The sequence below is a fragment of the Mchenga conophoros genome, linkage group LG16 (genome assembly GCF_057382185.1).
Source record: "Mchenga conophoros isolate Kocher_MC1m ecotype Shallow Benthic linkage group LG16, M_conophoros_male_GT1.1, whole genome shotgun sequence".
In the NCBI taxonomy this organism is placed as follows: domain Eukaryota; kingdom Metazoa; phylum Chordata; class Actinopteri; order Cichliformes; family Cichlidae; genus Mchenga; species Mchenga conophoros.
This window is the reverse complement of record NC_140541.1, coordinates 30387668-30409661: the sequence shown is the minus strand read 5'-3', so window position 1 is coordinate 30409661 and position 21994 is coordinate 30387668. Positions and strand designations below refer to the sequence as shown.

The window sequence follows — 21994 nt, the reverse complement described above, 5'->3', positions numbered from 1 at the left end:
GTCTCATTACAATCCCACTTCTCTGTACTGCAAGTGTTTTTATTCAGTTTGTTTTTAAAAATTATGTTTTGTCTTATCCAGAGAGTGTTGTCTAATGAGGTTGGCATGTAGACGGATACAAAGGGCGAATGTTTGACGGTGGGACTTAGAGTTTCCATGCTGCACCTTGAATGGGCTTTTGCATGGGAAGGCTTTGGGTTGCGTAAGGACAGATGACCGTTTTGGTTAAATATTGAGTGAACGCCATGTCACAGTTGACTTTCCAGTATAAAACTATGACTAAGACAATGTCATAACTATAGCCAACAATTGTGAAATACTTCTACATATACAATGTTAATGTCAGGAATTCACTGTTAATTCAAACATAATAAAAAAGGAACCTTATATAACGAGTTGAATGCATTATAATGAATTCTATCCTTCACAGAACTTGGCTAAACTTTAATATAGCAAGTAAGTGATTATACAACACCATAAAACAGTGAGACTGGCAGCCATTAAGATAATCCTGGACATAAAAATTTTAAAGGTTTTCCAGTTTAAGCATAGGCCTAACCTCAGGCCTGTTTTTTCTGTTGATTAAAAAAATAAAAACCTCTTAACTAAAAATAAAAATCTACATGGTTGAAAAAAGAAAACTCATGATGCCTTGATCTCTGTTATACCCTCTTACATTTACCTTTATTTTACCAGGACGTTCCACTGAGATTGAAATCTCTTTTACAAGGCTTGGCAGCTTTGCAAATTTAGATCGTTGGGGTTTAAAATGTCTAAATTTATTGCTGTGTTTCTATTCCTGAAGGTTTTTATCTGTTCCTACTTTTACTCTGACACAGTGAGAAAAGGTGCAAGAACAGACCAATAACTGTTGAACATGTGAATAAAATTTGTTATATTGTTAAAAAAAAATCTAAAAGAATCAAACCTTCTCTCCTAATATCACCCCATTAGAGACCCCCCCTTGTTCTAAACAATTATTCAATGACTCATCTTCTAGCTGCTGATGTGATCTTGTCCTTTGGAAAACATACGTCTGAATTTAGAGAGAAGTGTTGCAAAAGCTCATCAAAATAACTTAAAAGAGTTATCCTATGCTCACAACATGTTGCTGAAGTACTGATTACAAGGAGCTGTTTAAGAATGGGAATCATATCAGAGTCCGCAATCTGTTTTCATCAGAAAGCTGAAACTAATGAACTAATTTTGACAAAGATCAGAATGACAATTGCTCAGACTGGTTTGATTTGTATCCACAAGGCCACATGTAAAAATAATAATTAAAAAAAAATACAAATCTTCAGTTTTTAAATGCTGAAATCATAATATGACTGAAAAATTAATAACTATTACAGACAGACTGAACTATTTATTCCCCTTCTTTTTGAGAAAATAGATTATCATTCATTATAATGTGGGAATAGCCCATTGTTCCATTTCATTACGCAAGTTTGTACTCTGATAAAATCGAAACAGTAGTTTCGTCTAATTTGTTTTATGTAACATTTCTAAGATTAAATCAATTCTTTACAGTTAAACCAGTTAAAGTATCACAATAACACAATAACCGTGGGCCAAGGATTGAACTCTGTTTAAAGTAATTAAACAGAGAGGAAGACAGAAGTTCTTTTCTATCATGTGTTTGTTCTAAAAATCCAACAGTCCCAACACAGCACAGAAGTTTTTCTGAACCACACACCTACTACACAATCGAGCTCTGATCCAGTGTTACAAAACTGCTTTAAGCTTCATGAACAAATAAACAACTAACTTACAAAAAGCAAAACAACAACCAATACCCAGAAAGTTGGTTGTGTTCATCTGGACGTAGCATTTTCAGTGGGAGAAACACCGCCTCTCTGTGGCTTTCAAACCCCAAAACATGTTGCGTTAGAAATTGGCCCACCCCAAGGATCCGGTCCCCTGGCACATACAGAATAATATAGTGTGCACTGTTAAGTGCCAGGAGGCTTGCCATGATTTATACATTAGGGAAACCAAACAACCTCTGGCTAAACAGATAGCACAACACATCAGGGTAGGTCTCTGCAGTCTATTTACACCTACAGGCCAGTAGCCACTTTTTCAATGATGAGGATGTACACATCAGGACAGGGAGGAACGCTGGTTTGAGCAATATCTAAAGAATTGGGGAATGGCTGCAATCACAGCATTGTAAGATGGTAAAAGATGTACCATTAGGCCCCCTCCTTAATTCAGAGATGGTCTTTTCCCTTTTCATGTAAATGGTGCTAAAATCCATTTATCATTGGCCATTGACCAAAGGTTGTTGATCAATGGTCATGTCAGTTTGCATATTAATGATCAAGAAAGTGACCTCACAGTCCATTATTTACGGAAATCTGCTGTCTGCTGAGACATCACCTGGATGAGTAACAAAACGTTTCCTCCACTGAAAACACTACGGCCACATGAACAGAATCAACTTTTTGGAAATTCCTTATCTGGATGACTGAGACAACAACAAAATACTTTTGACTGGGAGGTTGAAGATGGCACAACTTGGTACAAATCCGTAAATCCATAAACTTTTCACAGGAACTACTATGCAAAAGACCAGGGCCATAAACTCAACGCAAACTCAACATCTGTTGAGCTAGTTGGCTTCTCCCCAAGCGAGATGAATTCTTATCACTCTTTTTTCTCTTTTTTAACAGTAGAGCAGTAACTACGGTGTGAATCCTATCAGATTAAATTGTTATCTGCAGACAGATTTGTGGATATATGACCCAACAAGCCTTCACACGCTCGTTCACATCAGGAGAGAAGCCATACTTAAAGTTTACTGCAGTCAGAACGAAGGACAAGTCAGATTGAGCAGAAAAGATAACAGTTGACCGAGATAAAGACTGATAAGACGCCCTCTGAAGACAAACTGTTTTACACTGCAGTGGATGACTATGATCCCCTTCCTCATAGCTGATCTGCACACATACCTTTACACTTTATGAGCCGTGAAAACTTTAAAGGTGCCCTATTAAAGTAGTAGGGCTAAAAAGCAGAAGAGATATTATGTATATTTACATACGCCCACTTTATACAAAAACTCATATTCAGCAACATCATTAGTCAACTATATGTTACAGTTTATTAAAACACTGGTGCGATCAAAAAAATCCTCCCTCACATGGTAACTTTTGGGCAATTTCAGTGGTTTACTGTAAGTGTTCTTTTTTCACGGAGGAATGATTGCACGTCATACATGTGTAATTAACTGAAAAAGTTAGTTTGATTTTAATTTGGGTTTTACCTAATCCACACAGGCTCAAAATTATACATACATGTTTGAGTATATACATATGCGATATAATATATAGATATGTATTTTATTAGGTTGTGTTGAAATTTATACAGTGTCTTTTATCTTGGCATGGCTGAGATCTATTAAATTTTTGTTAGTGATAGCCAAACCTTTTATTTTTTTCCACCAGTTACATTTAAAGTTTGAGCTTCAAAAGAAACGATTAAAGATTTAAATCTTTCAGCTGCTGATGTGATCTTGTCCTTTGGAAAACTAAAGCATAGATTAAGAGAGACGTTTTGTAAAAGCTCATCAACATAACTCTCTCACTAGATCCTGACAAAAAGTTGCTGAAGAAGTGATTACAAAGAGGGGTTTAAGAATGGGTATCATATCAGACTCCATAATCTGTTTTCATTAAAAAGTGGATATTAGAAACTACAACTGGCCAGCATAAAACAGATTTATTTGACAGCAATCACTAAATTGACCAATACTCAGAAAAATGGAAAAGTCCAAGGCACTCAATGATGGTCTAAGAATGAGAATTGAGCTGAGACTCACACAAGTTAGTAAGGTCTCTTGGAGCCATTCCTAGACAACTGACAACATTTTAAAAAACTAAAATAAAATAAAATGTAACTACAAGTTATATCAGACACTGCTTTGTTTTAATAATCAGTGTTTGCTTTGAAGACTCCCAAAAAGTTGATTCTACTCTGGACGTCCTCTTTTCAGTGGGAGAAATGTTTCGTCGCTAATCCAAGTGACTCTTTCAGTCTCAGCAGGTTTCCCCAAAATTATAAACAGTACGTTTGAATAATGACTGAACCCGCTGACAAATAATAGGCTGTGAGGCCAGTTTATCTCTATCAAGAAAAGGAGAAATTAGGTTTTGATTTCATTTGTTTGTTTGTTTCTCTCACTGAAAATTCTACGTCCAGATGAACATCCATGAACTAGAGTATTTAAAAGTAGAATGGGAGGGAGAGCCTTCAGTTTTCAGGCCCCTCTTCTGTGGAACCAGCTTCCAGTTTGGATTCGGGAGACAGACACTATCTCTACTTTTAAGATTAGGCTTAAAACGTTCCTTTTTTCTAAAGCATATAGTTAGGGCTGGACCAGGTGACCCTGAATCCTCCCTTTGTTATGCTGCAATAGATGTAGGCTGCCGGGGGATTCCCATGATGCATTGAGTTTTTCCTTTCCAGTCACCTTTCTCACTCACTATGTATTAATAGACCTCTCTGCATTGAATCATATCTGTTATTAACCTCTGTCTCTCTTCCACAGCATGTCTTTATCCTGTCTTCCTTCTCTCACCCCAACCGGTCGCAGCAGATGGCCGCCCCTCCCTGAGCCTGGTTCTGCCGGAGGTTTCTTCCTGTTAAAAGGGAGTTTTTCCTTCCCACTGTCGCCAAAGTGCTTGCTCATAGGGGGTCATATGATTGTTGGGTTTTTCTCTGTATCTATGAAGCGCCTTGAGGCGACTTTTGTTGTGATTTGGCGCTATATAAATAAAATTGAATTGAATTGAATTGAATTGAACAGATTAAACTTTTTGTGATTTCCTTACCGGATGATTGAGCATGCATGGAAACTTTGAAAACTGTTTACTCAGTTTTACTTTATGGGTTATTTTTCAGGGAGTCTCATAAAAATGTAACACATCAATAACAACTTCTCTCACTAGCAGTTGCACATTCAGTTTCTCCCTGCTATTTCCAAGAGCTTCCTTTAAAAACAATGGCTAACCGAAGTAAAGGTTTCATGCGTCATTGTATTTTTAATGACTTTAGTCATTAAACTCATTAAACTAAAGTGCCACCTGGAGCTTCACTTTTTGAACGACAGTACAATGACACTAGTCACTGGGTTCACCAGAGCATGCTGGTGATTTTGTACTCAGGTTTTTATCCACCTTATGAGCCCACCACTACAAAACATAATTTATCCATTGATCATTACCGCCATTTACTAGTACATGCTGCAGTACTGTTTGCCTGTTCATGCTATTATCTGTTAAATGAAAATTATACCATACTATAAGCGTCTGGACTTTGTTAAGTTTTTTATATCATGTATTGATGTATTGCCGAGGTCCACTATGGGAAACTGTTGTGGAGAAATGGTTTTCAGGTTCAGTGAGATTCCTGTCTGAAAAGGTCTTCACCCATTTTTCCTGACCGTCATTGGTTGTGAAGTCTTCCTGTTCTTGTCTGTATTGTGTAGATTTTGACTGTGAAGTACAAGTTTTCGTATGCATCCATTGGAGTATGAATGTGTGTGAATGTTAGCTATGAAGCACTTACAAAAGTGTGCTTGTGTGAATGGGTGAATGCACAAGTTGTGTAAAGCGCTTTGAGTGCTCAGATGAGTAGAAAAGCGCTATATAAGAACCAGTTCATTTACCATGAATGAAGCTAGGACAGCCACTGATGTTTCTTCATTAGTGACAGTTTGCTTGCGTCGACATTTTGGCAAATCCATCACTGAACCAGTGTTGGATTTACAGTTAGCAAAACAGTTTGCTAACTGTAGCATGGAAGATGGGGGGTGTCGTAGGGTGTCTTGCATTGAAATCTGCTGCAATGACCCGGTTACTGCGTTCACCAGATATCAACACAATTTTGATCCGCTCCTCACGTGTTAACCTCTTCGACATGTCAATGGCTGTGAACAAAGAGAAACTTGTAAATAACTCAGGAAAGAATAAAGTTAAGTTGAAGCCAAGCACACCATTGTTTTTCTTGTGACATTACCAATAAGTTTGATGTGTCACATGACCCTCTTCCTATTGAAAAAACAAAAGTGGTATCCAAGATGGCCGACTTCTAAATGGCCACCATGGTCACCACCCATCTTGAGGAGTTTTCCCCCTCACCTATACTAATGTGCCACAAACAGAACTTTCACCAACCATTCCCATGTTATAACGATGTATCCATATAAATGGCCCACCCTGTAAATCCGTTGGGCATCTTTCTTTGCCTTTAGACAATAATTCTGATGACAATGGCAAAAGAACCAAACGGGACAGGGGACAGGTGAAGAAAAAGAAAAAGAAAAAAAAGAAATCCCAGCAGTGGCTGGACAAAGCTGGACTGAAGGACAGCACAGAGACACTAATCATGGCATCACAGGAACAAGCTCTAAGTGCAAGATCCAAAGAGGTTGGGGTCTATCACACCAGGCAAGACCCCCGGTGCAGGCTGTGTAAAGATGCCCCTGAGACAATCAGCACATAACAGCAGGGTGCAAGATGCTAGCAGCAGGCCATACATGGAGTGCTATAACCAGAGGTGAAAAGAGTACTCAAAATTTGTACTCAAGTACAAGTACTGTTACAGTGGTTAAATTGTACTCAATTACAAGTAAAAGTACTGGTGTTAAAAATACTTGAGTAAAAGTGCAAAGTACTCTTCTCAAAAACTACTCAGAGTATTAATTACTTGTTAACAGACTGATGTTTTATTCTGTCGTCAACAGCAGGCATTCAACTCGATTCACCAGTATAATGTTCAAAGCACATTTCTCAGATGAACAAGGTATAGAAAGGTAACTTGTTTTGTAAATAAATGTAGATATAAAAGAAGGAATTTTGTTTGTTAAAAGAATGACAAAAATGTTTCTGAACATGCGTCGAACCATTTAAACTTTTCCCCATACACTGAACAACAGGCAGGTAAGTGTCTTAAACTCTTAGCATTTCTGTCACACTTTACTTTCTGAACCTTTTGTTCAGTTTCAGCAAGAGCTGGTTTTCTAAATTAACAGAGGCTATCCGACTTCGTTTGGCTGTGAAGAGTAAACCAGCACAGCTAAAAAATCGTTCACACGCAGCAGAAGCAGGCAGAGCTGTGTTCAGTTTAAGAGAGAGGTTTTTGATTGCTGAGAAGGAGTGCAGCAGCTCCATGGTGTCTGTGGCACAAGCAAGGTAACCATCAAGCTCAACTGTACTTTGCAGCCTTCTGGAGATTGGTCTGGAGAAGAATTCATCTTCATCAGATGACTCTCTTTGCTGATCCTCACTCCCATGCTCTATCGTTTCAAGATGTTGTTTGATGTATGTTAAGGCTGTAATTGCAAGTAGATAATACTTAGAGAGCAAAATATGTGTATTTAGCAAATCTAATTTAAGAAAAGGGATCACATACACAAAAATGCTGCCCATACAGCTAACAAATAAAAACAATCTACATTATGTTCTTTAAAAAAATATATCATATTGGGAAACATATAACCCTACTGATCAAGAGCCATGTCACTATGATAGGCCTATATCAGGCCAATGATACTGATCAACTGATCCATCAATCTGGCTCTGGTACATGTCAGCTGAGAGCTGGAAGATTAATTTGAGATGCAGCTCAGCACTATGTTCCAGTTTTTTTTTTTGTTTTTTTGTTTTAAATATAGGCCAGCTGATTGTAGGCCTGTGAGTTTTAAATGACTACAAATTTAATTTATTGTAATGACGGTGGTTGTCCAAATAATAAGCTAAAACATTCCTACGAATTGTAGCTCATATGCATGTGCACACACACGCACGTTAGCTAGCTCCATCTTATTTTAATATCAGGCTAACCAATGGTGGTGACAATATCTTAGCCAAACTAATAACCTTAACACACATGAAAAATAAGAAAGCAATATTGTACACGTATAGTTGTGAAACCTCTTACCTCAAGTTTTAAATGACTACAAATTAAATTTATTGTAATGATGGTGGTTGTCCAAATAATAAGCTAAAACATTCCTACGAATGAGGTCAAACAAAGTTTGCATTGCATCTGGACGCTGTCCCCTTTTCTCCCTCTGTACATGAAAAATTCCTCCAGGTACAGCCATGGGGGGCACTCGTCCTCCGTCTTTTCTACGTCGTTTTCATGGTTGACAGTGTTTTGATTTGATAAATTTAAATTTGATATACCTTTATTAGTCCCACAAGGGGAAATTTCATAAGGCTGCCGACCTATTGCACGCAATGGCGGCGCCATCTTACCCTCCGACCATACATACATTACACAAAACATCACATGGGGAAGACAGGTCAGAGAGGTATAACAATGGAAAATGCACCACATGAGGAAAGATAAGGAGAAAAAAATAACTCCCCCTAAACTGAGCTCCAACAGGGAGATCAGTTTGAGAACAGAAAAAAAACACCTCTGCACATAGCACATGAAAAAAACTCTTAATACACCAAAGAAACACATGACAAGCGACAGGGGTGGGTAAAGGGTGAAAGACAGCCGAATTAGACAGTACATCCGGGCCTGCATGCGCTGGTCTCCTTGATCCCCGTCAGCATCGGAAGAGAATAAGTGTCGAAGGCGTTTGGAAAGCGAGGGGGGATGAGTGTGTGCATATCAGTGTATATGTGCGTGTCCAGAGTTCAGCTGAGACAGTGTCCTTCGCCCTGCTAGGCTAAGTAAACAGTCTTCCAGCCAACCCAGGTGGCCAGCATGGAATGGGAAGGAACAGACTAAACACAGTCGTTATCAGGGTGTTATTGTTCAGCTCCAGCCTTGAGACCGCAACCGGCGCCAAAGGGGGTATCCGCATAAGTGATAGTGATTTTTACTTTAGTGCGAACAGCTCATATGAATTTCAAAGCAGTTCTACAGTCCAACACTGGTCTTTCAATCTCCCGCAAGCTTCGCCATACTTGTGTTCTGTGATGTTGTCATTTCTTGTGCTCAAGGAGACGATTTCTGAGAACTCACGGCAGTGTGCCTCCCCGAGATGTCATCCAATTTGCGCCCAGAGATGATATTTCGGGCTAGCCCTTCTGAGATGTATCCAGTCTGCAGTCAGAGATCTTATTCAGCAGCCGTAGCCTCTCCAAGATCTTATCAATGAGCCCATTTTGAGAAACTCACACCTCTCCCATCGTTCCAATCCCAGCGGGCAGCCTTGTGGGGGTTTGAACAGCCGGTTCCGCTTTCTTAATTCTTCGATAAGTCAGGGCCAAGCCAGCTCCGATCAGCCAGAACCCTGTTACCATGGTTCCGAATAGGTAGATATCTTCAGCACTAGGGATGGGTATCGTTTAGGTTTTATCCGATACCAGTGCCAAATCTGTACTTTTGAAACGGTGCCGGTGCTTAAACGGTGCTCGAACCGGTGCTTAAAGAATGGAGAACACAAACTTTGTCCAAAAACCTCTCATGTTCAGCTGGGTTTTTTTGTAAAAAGACAACAATGTGTGCCTTTTCTGCAGCTATGTGGCATATATGGCATCACTCTTGGCTGGAAGCAGTGCTTAATCAATGGAAAAAACACAAACTTTGTCCAAAAACCTCTCATGTTTAACTGTTTCCCACTTTTTCTTTGGTCATTTTAGCCTTTTTGGCCAGGGTGAAGGGAGCATCTGCCATCAAACAAGAAGACAGCCGCATGTAGCTATGATGATGTTTGCTAGTTCACCTTACATGCATTCATGTAATAACGTGGTTAGCCTACTCAACGTAAATTACACACGAACAACATGAAGCTACTCACGCAGAGAAGAACGGCTGCTGCTACATCATCATCCGTCATCATTTCTGCTACACTGGCAGGGCTAGGGGCCAGGACTCTATTCTTCGGGTTTTTGGGGGATGTTGCTCCGGGTCCGATAACTGGCAACCCACCCGACGTGCACGGTGTGAGGTCTGGCAGCAAGCTATCAAATACGGCGCATTTCTCGGCTTTTTCGCCAGCTGTTTAATCGGATTCTTGGTGTTACCTCCTTTGACAGTATCACAGTATCAGCTTAAAGCACTTGTTGCAGGCTGCTGAGTTTGCATATTTTGCTGTGAAGTACAGGCAGACTTTTGACCGCTTCGCCTTGGACATTTTTAATCTGTAGCTCTGCTCTAACAGAACCTGGCCCCGCCTACTATCCTCGGAAACGTAAAATGATTGGCTAGAAGTGTATCACAGCTCAGGAAAAAAAAGCAGCGAAATAAAGCACGGTCTGGTTACTACCGTTTATGTCAGAACCGGTGCCATCATGGCACCGGACACCGGTACCCATCCCTATTCAGCACTCAGGCTCACCCAAGCTCAAACTTCTCGTTGAGAAAGGGGTGTCGATTGCATTTAGTGACCAGTTGATCCAATCCATAATTCCTCTTTTAGGTTTTAGAGAACAGACTGTGAGAGAATGTTCCAGGGAAAAGTAAGTAAAAACACGATCTATACAATAATGACACATTTATTGACTTCCAACAACTAAAGGAAAAATTTAAACTTCCAGACCAAAATTTTTTTAAATTTCTACAAATAAGAGACTGGATCAAAGAAAAAACCAAAGGAACTTTCCCTGAGATTCCCAAAGAAAGTCCTTTTGAAACGCATCTTTGCACCAAACCATGGAAGTCAATAAAAGGAATAGCATCTTCAATATACACTATTATTAATGAAAAATTACCTGACTACAACAAAACGGCTCTGAAAAGAAAATGGGAGGCAGATCTGGGCTATGTTTATGAAGAGGTAGAATGGTACCATCTAATGGAACAGGCACAGACCATGTTAATTTCCACAAATCATAGACAAATGCAATTTAATATATTCCACAGGACATATTATACACCTTACAGATTACATAAAATTGATATTAATTACTCTCCCAAATGTTTGAGATGTAAGGTGATAGATGGTGATCTCCTTCATATGCTGTGGAATTGCCCAGTAATAGAGGAGTTCTGGAGACGGACTACTGAAATAATTTCAAGGGTGATTGGGATCCAAGTCGAAATGGACCCAAAACTATGGATTTTAGGTGACATAGATTCTATAAACGTGGATTACCACAAGAAATATTTTATTTTACTTGCAAGTACTGCAGTTAAAAAATGTATTCTGACACATTGGAAATCTGAAAATTCTCCAACACTGAGATATTGGATTAATGAGTTAGCATCCTACTGTACACCTGAGAAGATATCGCATAGTGTAAAAGGGAAATACGGAACCTTTAAAAAAATTTGGGGACCATTTCTTTCAGTATTACCGTCTTTGGACTTGACAGAATATAGAGATGACGTAAATTCCTCTGGGTTTACCCTGAATTTATCCTTGGTTAGGCCCTTCTGATCAGAGTTCTTGAATGTTGTGCTGATTCTTGTGTATAGACGGGTGTAAATATGGGCTGTTTGGATACACGAATGTGATGAAGTTGAGAGCCATACAGGGGTAAAGGGGTGGGGGGATGGTGGGGAAAAAAAACAAACAAAAAAAAAAAAAACACAAGACAAGACAAGGACATAAGAAGCTAAGCAGGGAAGATAAGGGAGAGGAGGAGGAGGAGAGGAGAAAAGTGCGACCGCCTTCGTCAAGAGCAAGAGCAGGGTCCTCTGTCTTCATTTTGGCTTCTTTGTCTCCAAATCTTCCGTCTATAAAGTAGTTTATACTCCACCATTTAGCACCTCTAGACACCTGTGCCTGCTGCTGCAGCGGAGTTTATTCTTTGCTTACGTCTTAAATTGGCGCGGTCGCTATTGCACAGCGTTATTGGCTGCAAAAATGCAGATGAAAGGTTTGAATATTAATTCAAATTGTGGGTGTACTCAGTAGCGACTTTTGATTTTATAAGTAGCCAAGCAGATTACATGGTGTAAGTTGTACTCAAGTATGAGTAAAATGACACACTTGAAAAATTACTCATAAAAGTACAAGTACCCAAAAAATCTACTTAATTACAATAACGTGAGTATTTGTAATTCGTTACGTCCACCCCTGGCTATAACGAACTGATCGGCATAGTATACAGGAATATGTCACGGTTCGGGGCAGCAGCCGTGTGAAGAGTGGAAGGAGGACTCAAATGCAGCACTTATTCAGATGTGAAGGGTGATTTATTAACAATACCAGACATAAAGTGGAGATGGCAAACAGAACTAAGGACGAACTAAACTGGGATAAACTACACAAAGGAGTGGCAAACCTGAACATGAAGGGAGAACAGCAGGGAGAGCACGCAGGGGATTTCACAAGGTATGAATACAGACGACGCGACGAGGAACAGAGGCAAACACACACTATAAGTACACAGAGAGACACTGGGAAATCACACACAAGTGGGAGACACAGCTGGACCTGATTAACCTGACGAGACAGGGGAACACTAACACCAGGGACCAATAGAGGGAGCACAAACCCAAAACCCAGTATCTAAAATCCCAAAACACAAACCATCCCAAAACAGCCCAAGAATAATAAAGAGAATAATAACAATAAGGAACACAAACACAAAGTCACTGAGTCATGGCCGCAGGACCATGACAGAATATCTGTATGGCCTGGAAGTCACGAGTTCAAAATAGGACACTCCCCATAGGGTGGTCAATAGATGTAGCTATACTACATATATCATTAGCCTGTGGTAGAGAACCCAAGCTTGAAGGATAGAGTGCCTGAAGGGGCAAGACGGGATTTTTTTGTAATTTTATTTATCATTTTAGCCCATTGCTAGGTAGGAATGTCCTCATGTTTTAGGCAACATGATGGGATTAAAATAAAACATTTATTAATCAGATTTGTAAATATAAACATGGTCTTATTTTGATTAAATTAAACTGATGGGGTGGTGTTGTGGTGCAAAAATGCAAAAACATACTACTTTGGTCCTACTTTTGCTGTCATGCATAAATGAGTTATTGTGGATATAAATTACATTTTACTACCATGAAATGAAAATACCAATGTTGTTTAATAGGATGTTATATGTGCATAAATCATTTTAGTGTCTTGACCTGGCAACCACGTGGCATCCACTCTGTAGATAAGAGCCTTTAGGGGCCTAAAATGTACCTGTGTGCCAAGTTCAGTTGCTCAACTGTGTTAAGGGAGTTGGTGGATAAAGTAGCAAACACACAGACAGACAGACACTTCATGTGTTAAAGTGAGATGCACTAATGTCAGGATTTAGTATGGAAATGCTTAGTTCCTCAATAACCCGCAATATATTTATATGTAAAACATTCAGTTCAGTTCAAGAATGAAAGTTAGACATTGACATGACCATTATGGACTGATATGGGCATCCAGAGAGGATTTAAAAAGGTATTGCGTTGGTGTGTTTTAGGTTTCTAACCTCATGATGTCTCATGTACAGTACATTACATAGTGAGTGCTTAAAATGGAGACTTTACTAAAATGAAACAACACATGATCTGATTAATATGAAGGAAACCCCTGTGAAAGAATCATAAATTACATAAACTAGTCTGAAAAATAAATGATAGATGAAAAATAATAATAATGGATTGCATTTATATAGCGCTTTTCGGGACCCTCAAAGCGCTTTACAATACCACTATTCCTTCACTCTCACATTCATACACTGGTGAAGGCAAGCTACAGTTGTAGCCACAGCTGCCCTGGGGCAGACTGACAGAAGCAAGGCTGCCATATCGCCCCATCGGACCCTTTGGCCATCACCAGTAGGCGGTAGGTGAAGTGTCTTGCCCAAGGACACAACGACCCAGACTGCAAAGTTGCATAAAGTCAGTTAGGAAGGCAATAAAATATATCTGGAAAATAAAGCCACCAATTAGAGAACAGCCCAGGGATCTCCTGGTGGGTTTAAACATGCTCATGTGGCAGATTTCTTTTCTTCTTTTATTAGGTAAACTGTTTTTATGTTGATGATGCTGGTACTATCCTTGTGATAGCCCTTAAATTTCTATCAGGACACTTTGACTTTTTATTGTTTCCACACCTGGTACATGAAGTGCCCGTAAACATTTTCATCCTTTCATGTTTTATTGTTTTACAGCATCTTGATTCTCTATATAATTAGACCTATGGCACATAAAAAAAATGTAAAATCAAAATGCAAAAATGAATGACACCACAGACAAATCACCTCTAGCCCACCCCCCACCCCCAATTTATGTGCTCTTTTCCTATCAATGCAAAAAATATTTCTACACTTTCTTTTATGATTGTGTAAGCTGCATGCCTTTATATTGGGAATGTTATGGGAACTGTGCAAAGAACATGTGCTCTGTGGCTTTTCCTGCATGATGATGCTTGATGACATGAGAGTCCAATAAAAATTTAAAACCCACGTGGCTATAAAAAATGGAGCCAAGGTCCAATGGCATTTCATATTTCATTGGGATTTTCTTTTTTATATGCATGTGTTTTGAACGCTGACCCCATAAAACATAGACTATTGGTTAATTTTTTATCTTTCGGGCAAATTTTATTTGGCTTTGGAACCGTGGGCATAAAGGGCAGTGATCCAAGCTCACTCCTTCTCTTTGTCAGGTCCATTTTCCTGGACAGGGGGAGAAACTGGACTCGTCTCATTTCAAGGACCCTAGCCCCAAAGTGTGTGCAAGTTTTAAGGATCTGCTGATATTCTTCTTCTGCCACAACAATGTCCATGCTGAAGCCAACCACCATGCTGCCAGCTATCTGTGACAATGCTGCCACAGCCTGCTCGGGCACAGACTGCCTTGTTCCTCCCAGTAACTTCAATGCCATCCTGGGAGTAGTGATGAGCACGGTCCTCACCATCATGCTCGCAATGGTCATGTTCTCCATGGGCTGCACAGTGGAAACTGCAAAGCTGTGGGGCCACATTAAGAAGCCATGGGGCATTATCATTGGCTTCCTCTGCCAGTTTGGCATTATGCCTTTCACAGCTTTTGCCTTGTCACTGGCTTTTGGGGTCCAGGCTGTGCAAGCAGTGGTCATCATCATCATGGGCTGCTGTCCAGGTGGCTCAAACTCCAACATCATCTGCTACTGGTTGGAAGGAGACATGGACCTCAGGTGAGACCTTGGGCAGGTTCATTGCTATTTTTTCTTTTTCCCTTTATGTTAAAGAGCAGACTTCTCTGAGCCTTTTTCAGCTGGTGGTTTCTCCCTGTTAAAAAAGGAACCTTCTTTTTTCCCTACTATCACCAAGTGTTGCTCTTAGAGGACCACTATGTTTACTCTATGATAACTATTTGTTTCTCTTGTGTATGTAAACTAAATAGAACATTTTCATGTTTTTTGGATCCCAGAACACTCTTAAGCTATTTTAAGGAAGACTTTCTTGTTGTGTAGCTACCTGGCAGGAGAACAACAGAATTAATGTATTACAAGTTTTTATTGGTCTAGAGTTTTATTTACATTTATTCAATGTTAATGCACTATTTAAATAAAACAAATTGTGTTAGTGTGTATAAGCACAGCTAGGGACAAATGCAGAAAACTCATCAGTGTCCAAATCCTTCGCTCCTCAGTATCAGTATGACAACCTGCTCCTCTCTCCTGGCCTTGGGGATGATGCCTCTCTGTCTTTTAATCTACACCAGTGTATGGACATCCAGTGACACCATCAAGATCCCGTATGACAGTATCGGTAAGGAAAGCTCTCGCAGAACTGAAACACCTGTAAGAATTTCAAACATGTGCCTTTAAGAATGTGTATTACCAGGATGTAACTGTGAATGCTGTTCCTGCCTCTAAGGCAGTGGTTCTCAAAGTGTGTGGAGCACCCCACTGGTGGGGCACAAGTTACCTGGCAGAAAGGTTATGCGGAACTAACATCAGAATCACTTTTATGGTGGAACAAAGACATTTGTGGCAGCTAGGTTAATAATATGCACATCCACTGCATCCCCTGAAAAGCTGCAGCCACGTGTGCAAGTCTGTCGGCTGTCGACTTACACATGCGGCTGCAGCTTTTTGGCTACAGCCTACACACATCAACAGTACCTAGTTCATTCTGTTTTAAGCTGGTGAGGTGTGTTTGCGGATGGCGCTCAGGTATGTTCACCTGCCCCGCAGACCACGCCCCGCCAAAGCTCTGCTATCAAAAGCAGGCTCACTGCAGCCACCATTAGTGAATAGTATTAAACTCTCATTTAAATGATATATTTTTCATCTCTGTTCACAAGTTTCTGGATTTTGTTTTTTTAACTTAGACTGAACATTATTTTTCCATGTCTGATAATGTTCACATTCTGTTTAACTTGTTGCTTTTTTGAAGAAGTAGTGCAGACTAATGAAGCAGTCTAGTGAAAAAAGTTACAAGTTGTGAAACTGGGTGATTGGGACCCACAACCAGTTTCACACCTTGGCTCAGGCGATTAGAGGATCATCAGGGGGTCCTTTTGTCCCTCTGTGGGGGGATACTACCACTGGGTTTATATCTGGGACTCCCCACCATTTGACCTTAGAACTGAAGAAGCTTGTCGGATGAGAGGTGAAATGTCTTCAAGTAACTTAAAGAAGTCCAGACGCTTTTCTTTGCAAGCTCCTTTGACTACGATGACCTGGATGACTGAGTACCTTCACAGACACAATCTACTATTTTGCATCATCAGGTATCACTCTGGCAGCCCTAATCATCCCGATTGCTGTGGGAATGTACGTAAAGCGCAGGTGGCCTGAGATGGCAAAAAAGATTCTGAAGGTAGGAATACTCTACAGCACAGGTGTCAAACTCCAGGCCACGAGGGCCGGTGTCCTGTAGGCTTTAGATGTTTCCTTGATCCAACACAGCTGATTTAAATGGCTAAATGACCTCAACATTTCTTGAAGTTCTCCAGAGGCCTGGTAATGAACTAATCATTTGAATCAGATGTGTAGACCCAGGGAGATATCTTAAACCTGCAGGACACCGGCCCTCTAGGCCTGGAGTTTGACACCCCTGCTCTGCAGTTTATTGAATATAATGCTACAGGTTTAATGTTTTCACTTATAACATCTTGTGCCTCTGTGACATGTTTCTTTTTAGAAATAGCATTTCCATCATACATACTGGGGGGATGTGATATTTCCATTTTACAGTGCCGAACCAGTTAAATCACCTGGACTGGGTTTTAATGGAGTGTTTATGTTGTGCACAGGTTGGATCCATTGTTGGCTTGGTTCTCATTATTGTTATAGCTGTGGTTGGAGGAGTCCTCTACCAGTCGTCCTGGACCATTGCTCCCTCCCTGTGGATAATTGGCACCATCTACCCCTTTATTGGATTGAGCCTTGGGTTCTTCCTGGCTCGCTTTGTGGGTCAACCCTGGTACAGGTGAGGTGACAGCAAAATGTTTCTGACACAGCTACATTTAAAATTTGACTTATTGATGAGGTTCGTCATTGTTCCTTTATTTGTTCAGATGTCGAACCATTGCACTGGAGACAGGTTTCCAGAATGCCCAGTTGTGCAGCACTATCGTCCAGCTGTCCTTCAGCCCAGAGGAGCTGGAAATCATGTTTGCCTTCCCCCTCATCTACAGCATCTTCCAGCTCGTGTCAGCACTCGTCTTTGTGGGATGTAAGACCTTAAAACAAACAACACATACATTGGCCATTTTCTCCTGCATCGCTTGACTTTTTTTTAGTTTTTGGTCAGTGAATGCAGCTTCCTTATTTTCCTTCTTTTCGTCCATTGTGATGTTTTTTTGCTGTGTTGAGTCAACAGATTGAGCCAGGTGCTGTGCCATATAAGGATTAAATATTTAACCCAAGTTTAACCAGTAATAGAGTTGCAGCGTGCTTCATGCTTCTCTGGTGGTTTATCTGTGTCAGAGATCAAGTATCATGACACCTATGACAGCAGCGGTGATGCCCAACTAGCTGCCACACAAATATCAGCTACAGGTACCCCTTTAAAAAGGGCCAAAGGGGCTGCCATTCCCTGATGGAATGAGCTCTCACTCCCTGGGGCAAAGCAAGACCTTTGGTGCTGTACGCCAGTGAGCTTGCTTCTATAATCCAGTGGGACAGCCTTTGTCTGCTTCACCAATCCAGCCAGAGGTAGAGCTCTGTATAAACATACAGCTGGTAACATAAACACACATTCTGAGTGCTCTCAATGTGGGTACGTAGCACACACACTGGACAAAGAGAATGCATCCTCCTCTGCTCCTCAGATGCAAAAGGAGGGAAGCAAAAGCTCAGCAACTCAAACTCCATTCAGTTATAAGATGCAGGCTTGACCTTGGGAAAATAGGCAGCATTCGGACGCAATACGACCTTATGGCCATCAGGAGAGAACTGTGCAAGAGGGATGCACTGCAACGCATGTAGGTCACCCACTTACTTTGCTGAAGCCAAAGTGAGAACTGATGCAGTCTTATATGAGAGAAATTTCATATCCACAGACTCAATGGGTTCAAAAGAGGGGCTACATATGCCTCCAGCACTAAAGAAAAGTCCCAAGCAGGGACACTGGACTTAAGCACAGGTCTCAGCCAACAAACCCTTTTCAGAAAAGGTATGGTGAGGGGATGTGCACCTGGTGTCACACCGTCAAAGCCAAAATGACAAGCAGATATAGCTGCTAAATAAACCTTAATCGTTGAAAATGAAAGGACCTCATCCAGCAGCTCCTGCAGGAATTTCAAAACATTCACAAAAGAGCACTGGAATGGGACAGTGTGGCGGTCCTGGCATCATTGCTCGAAGGCTCGCCATTTCTAACAGTACAAGCCTCTAGTGGATGAGGCCGTAGTGTTCTGAATTGTCACTATCACACTAGGTAGCAGACCCTTAGCAATCAAGTTTGACCTCTCAGCAGGTAAGCATGAAGACGCCACAGATCCGGGCGCAAATGAATTATTTCTCCTCCCACCTGAGAGAAGAGGTCCCTGCGGAGGCTAAGTTGACTAAGTTGCCAAGGACTCACTGCTAGCAGGCTGATTATCTCTGAATACCAAGACCCTGTGGGCCACCAAGGGGCCACTACAATCAGTCAGAGAGACTGCCGACGCAATCTCTCTAAAATTGGAGATATCATTTCCACTGGGGGAAATGCATACAGGAGCATGACTGGCCATTGGTGCGCTAGCGCGTCCATGCCCAAGGTTGCATTGTGAACGATTATTGAGAAGAACAGGGGGCAGTGAATATTTACCCTGGAGGCAAAAAAAGATCTACCTGTGCATTGCCAAACAGATCCCAAATCTGAGCCACTATCAAAGGGTGCAACCTCCATTCCTTCACCAGAGTACCCCCCTTGGGGGAAATGAACACTGCACCATAACAGCAGAGAGCGAGACTGCTTTAATAGGGGAAGGGAGGGTGTCCCTCCCTGACTGTTTATGTAAGAGACTATTGTTGAATTGTCCTTCCTGTATAAGACATGCTGGCCCTCCAGGACTGGACGGAAATGTTTGAGAGCTAAGAACACTGCTAACAGCTCTAAGTGGTTGATGTGAAGATCACGCAGGGCTGCGGACCAGATCCCTCTCACTGATGCACCCTCGCACAGCGCTCCCCACCCCCTTAGGGAAGCATCTGTGGACACCACCTTGCAAAACAACACCCTCCCATCTGAGAGCCCTGATGCAGTAGCCTGGGCTCCGTCCAGGGATAGAGAACTAGCATGCACGATGCGGTTACCATCAGCCTCCTCCAGAGGTGACGCGATGCACACAGGTGGTGAGAGAGAGTCCAGCATTGAAACACTCTCATCTTTACCAGTCTAAGTGGCACTACAGTGATCATAGATGCCATCGTGCCCAACAAATATAATATCGTCTGGAAACGCAGTCTCTGTCCCAGATGAAACTGAGCGAAGCTGTAATGAAACGCAGCCACGCAGCCAGGTGCAAGCGTGTCACTGAGGCAACTGAGCAGCCAGCTGGCTGACCTGCAGCATCAATGGCGGGGCGTTGTGTGTCTGTGTCTTTAGCACTGATGCACTGATGCTCTAACATCTATGAACAATTTTAAGTGCAACATCTTCATGAGTTTTTATGTCACCCAGGAGTTTTTTTGTTTAGTGGGATGTTTTATTTGCTGTTATTTTTCATCCCTCACTTTTCCTTTCAATTCTACTCTCTTTAGTTTGCAAACCAAAAGGTTCTGTGTTGGGTTTAGGTAATTACAAGTATTTTAAGTAATTTAGAGAGAAAGACTTTGGTTTGGGTTAAAACAAACCCCCTAAAAATAGTAATCCTGCACATTTACCAGTGATGAGATGGACCTAACACAATCTCACTAATGCCATACCCCAGTGCAAATCGGAACACATCGGAAGGAAAGACTTTGCTTAAATTAGCAATGCCTGTGTGTTTGAGAAGATGGGGCTACTTAATGTCACAGAGGTGAGAATAGCCTTGAATAAACATAGGTTTTAATGTGTGAAAATGTGGAGTGAGGGGATTGATGGAAGTTAGAGTTCACATTGTTGAAAATGATATGGAGGCCGTCTTCTGCAGAATACCTTGAAATTTTCACTTTTCTTTCAGTCCTGGGCACCAAACATTTGAGAACAGTGGTTTACAGATTATCATAGATGCTTACTAATTTTGAAACTGAACAGAAAAGAAGACGTAGGATGCTTCAAATTGTCTTGTTATGGCATCTTGCATAGATGCTTTGTCACTGAAGTCCTGTTTATTCCACTTTTAAAGGTTTTGTCCAAAGGTGTTTGCTCACTGGTTCTGAATCTATGGTTTGTTTCCTGTCCAGGCTTCCAGCTTTACAAAAGGTATTGTGGTGGCGGTTCGTCTGCAAACAGTGACACTCCGTACTTGGAAGGTCACAATCCTGATCTAGAAGAACAAAAGTACCGCCCACGGGAAAATGGTGGCTTTGAGGGCGATGAGAGCAACAACACGGATGTGAAGGATAAAAGCACTGACAAAAGCACTGAGCTGTGATGCAGCCCTGAAAACCAGAGATGTTCGGTTGTTGGTATGAGCAATAACAACTGCATCACTGAACACACCATTCAGACCATTCAGACTCTACTGTGAAGACACAATGCACTCTGCAGGCTGTATGTGCACCACACTAAACCATTTGGAAAAGTTTTAGCTGAACAGGGTTGCACAAATTTCTTCCCCGGGACAGTCAGTATCTAACTTCAAGTGGGAACGTGGTGGGGACCAACTGCTGAATTATGTGTTATTTACTTTTATTCATATGTAAATATTTAGAACCACTTTGCCTGTACATTGTTAGTGTCTCTTAATGAGTGCTTCAGTGGTGGAAAACAGGGTGGTTTTTTGTTGTTGTTGTTTTTTGTAATGTGACAGTCATAATTTATTTGATATTACTGTTATTTCAAAAGCAACAAGAACACAGTGATGACAATAAAGAACAAAATGTGATATAATGATGTAGTTACAGCGTAAGAAAAATCTATGTGAGATCCAGTCATGTAAAAGGTGCTGTGGAGTTGTTTTTTTGTTTTTTTCAAAGTGTGTGATTGAAACGACCCTGCCTGATGAAGTGACACTGAGGTACAGTTACCGCAGAAGGATAACTCAGATGTGGGTGGTGATACATACAAATAATCTGAAGAAACACCAATTTAAAAAACTGAGTGCAACTGTACTTGCTTTGGCAGAGGGGTTGGCAGTTAAATAAATGCAATGGACAAGAAGTAGAAATCAAGTAGGATGTAGAAAACCCAAAAGTATACAGATCAGTTTAAGTTACACAAATACAAGAAAAAATGTAAATAGATTGCTATAACATTAAAGAAAAATGTGACATTTCTTATATAAAAAATATGGTTACCAATAAAGCTGTTAGCATGAATTAACTGTGTAACAGCTCCATAAAAGTAGATAAAGATAAACAGATTTTTGTTATTGTTGTTATCTAAAAAAGCATATTTGTTGGATGTTATTTATGCCCTGCCGGGCACACATGGGGCGGCGTAACCGAATGTGCAGCTTAGTATACAGGAACATCTGTGCCAAATATGGCCTAGAAGTCCCGTGGTCAAAATAGGACATACCCCGTAGGGTGGTCGAGAATAACCAAGCCAAGATCCTGTTG

The 21994-nt window shown here is 41.0% G+C and overlaps 1 protein-coding gene across 1 annotated transcript; it reads left to right on the top strand.

Annotated features, from left to right (window-relative positions):
* Positions 1 to 14536: 14536 nt before the first annotated feature.
* LOC146557076 (ileal sodium/bile acid cotransporter-like) lies at positions 14537 to 21351 on the top strand. The gene is made up of 6 exons (XM_085249415.1): positions 14537 to 15040; positions 15499 to 15617; positions 16585 to 16673; positions 17110 to 17285; positions 17374 to 17531; positions 20675 to 21351. Exons 1-6 carry the CDS (start codon positions 14643 to 14645, stop codon positions 20863 to 20865), a joined length of 1131 nt encoding a protein of 376 aa, XP_085105541.1. The 5' UTR covers positions 14537 to 14642; the 3' UTR covers positions 20866 to 21351.
* Positions 21352 to 21994: the final 643 nt, after the last annotated feature.

Bases quoted from the DNA above. Each gene is read 5' to 3' on its own strand.
- LOC146557076 (XM_085249415.1), top strand. From the start codon at position 14,643: ATGTCCATGCTGAAGCCAACCACCATGCTGCCAGCTATCTGTGACAAT. The intron at 16,674-17,109 runs GTAGGAATACTC...TGTTGTGCACAG, and splicing joins TGGCAAAAAAGATTCTGAAG to GTTGGATCCATTGTTGGCTT. The intron at 17,532-20,674 runs GTAAGACCTTAA...TTTCCTGTCCAG, and splicing joins AGCACTCGTCTTTGTGGGAT to GCTTCCAGCTTTACAAAAGG.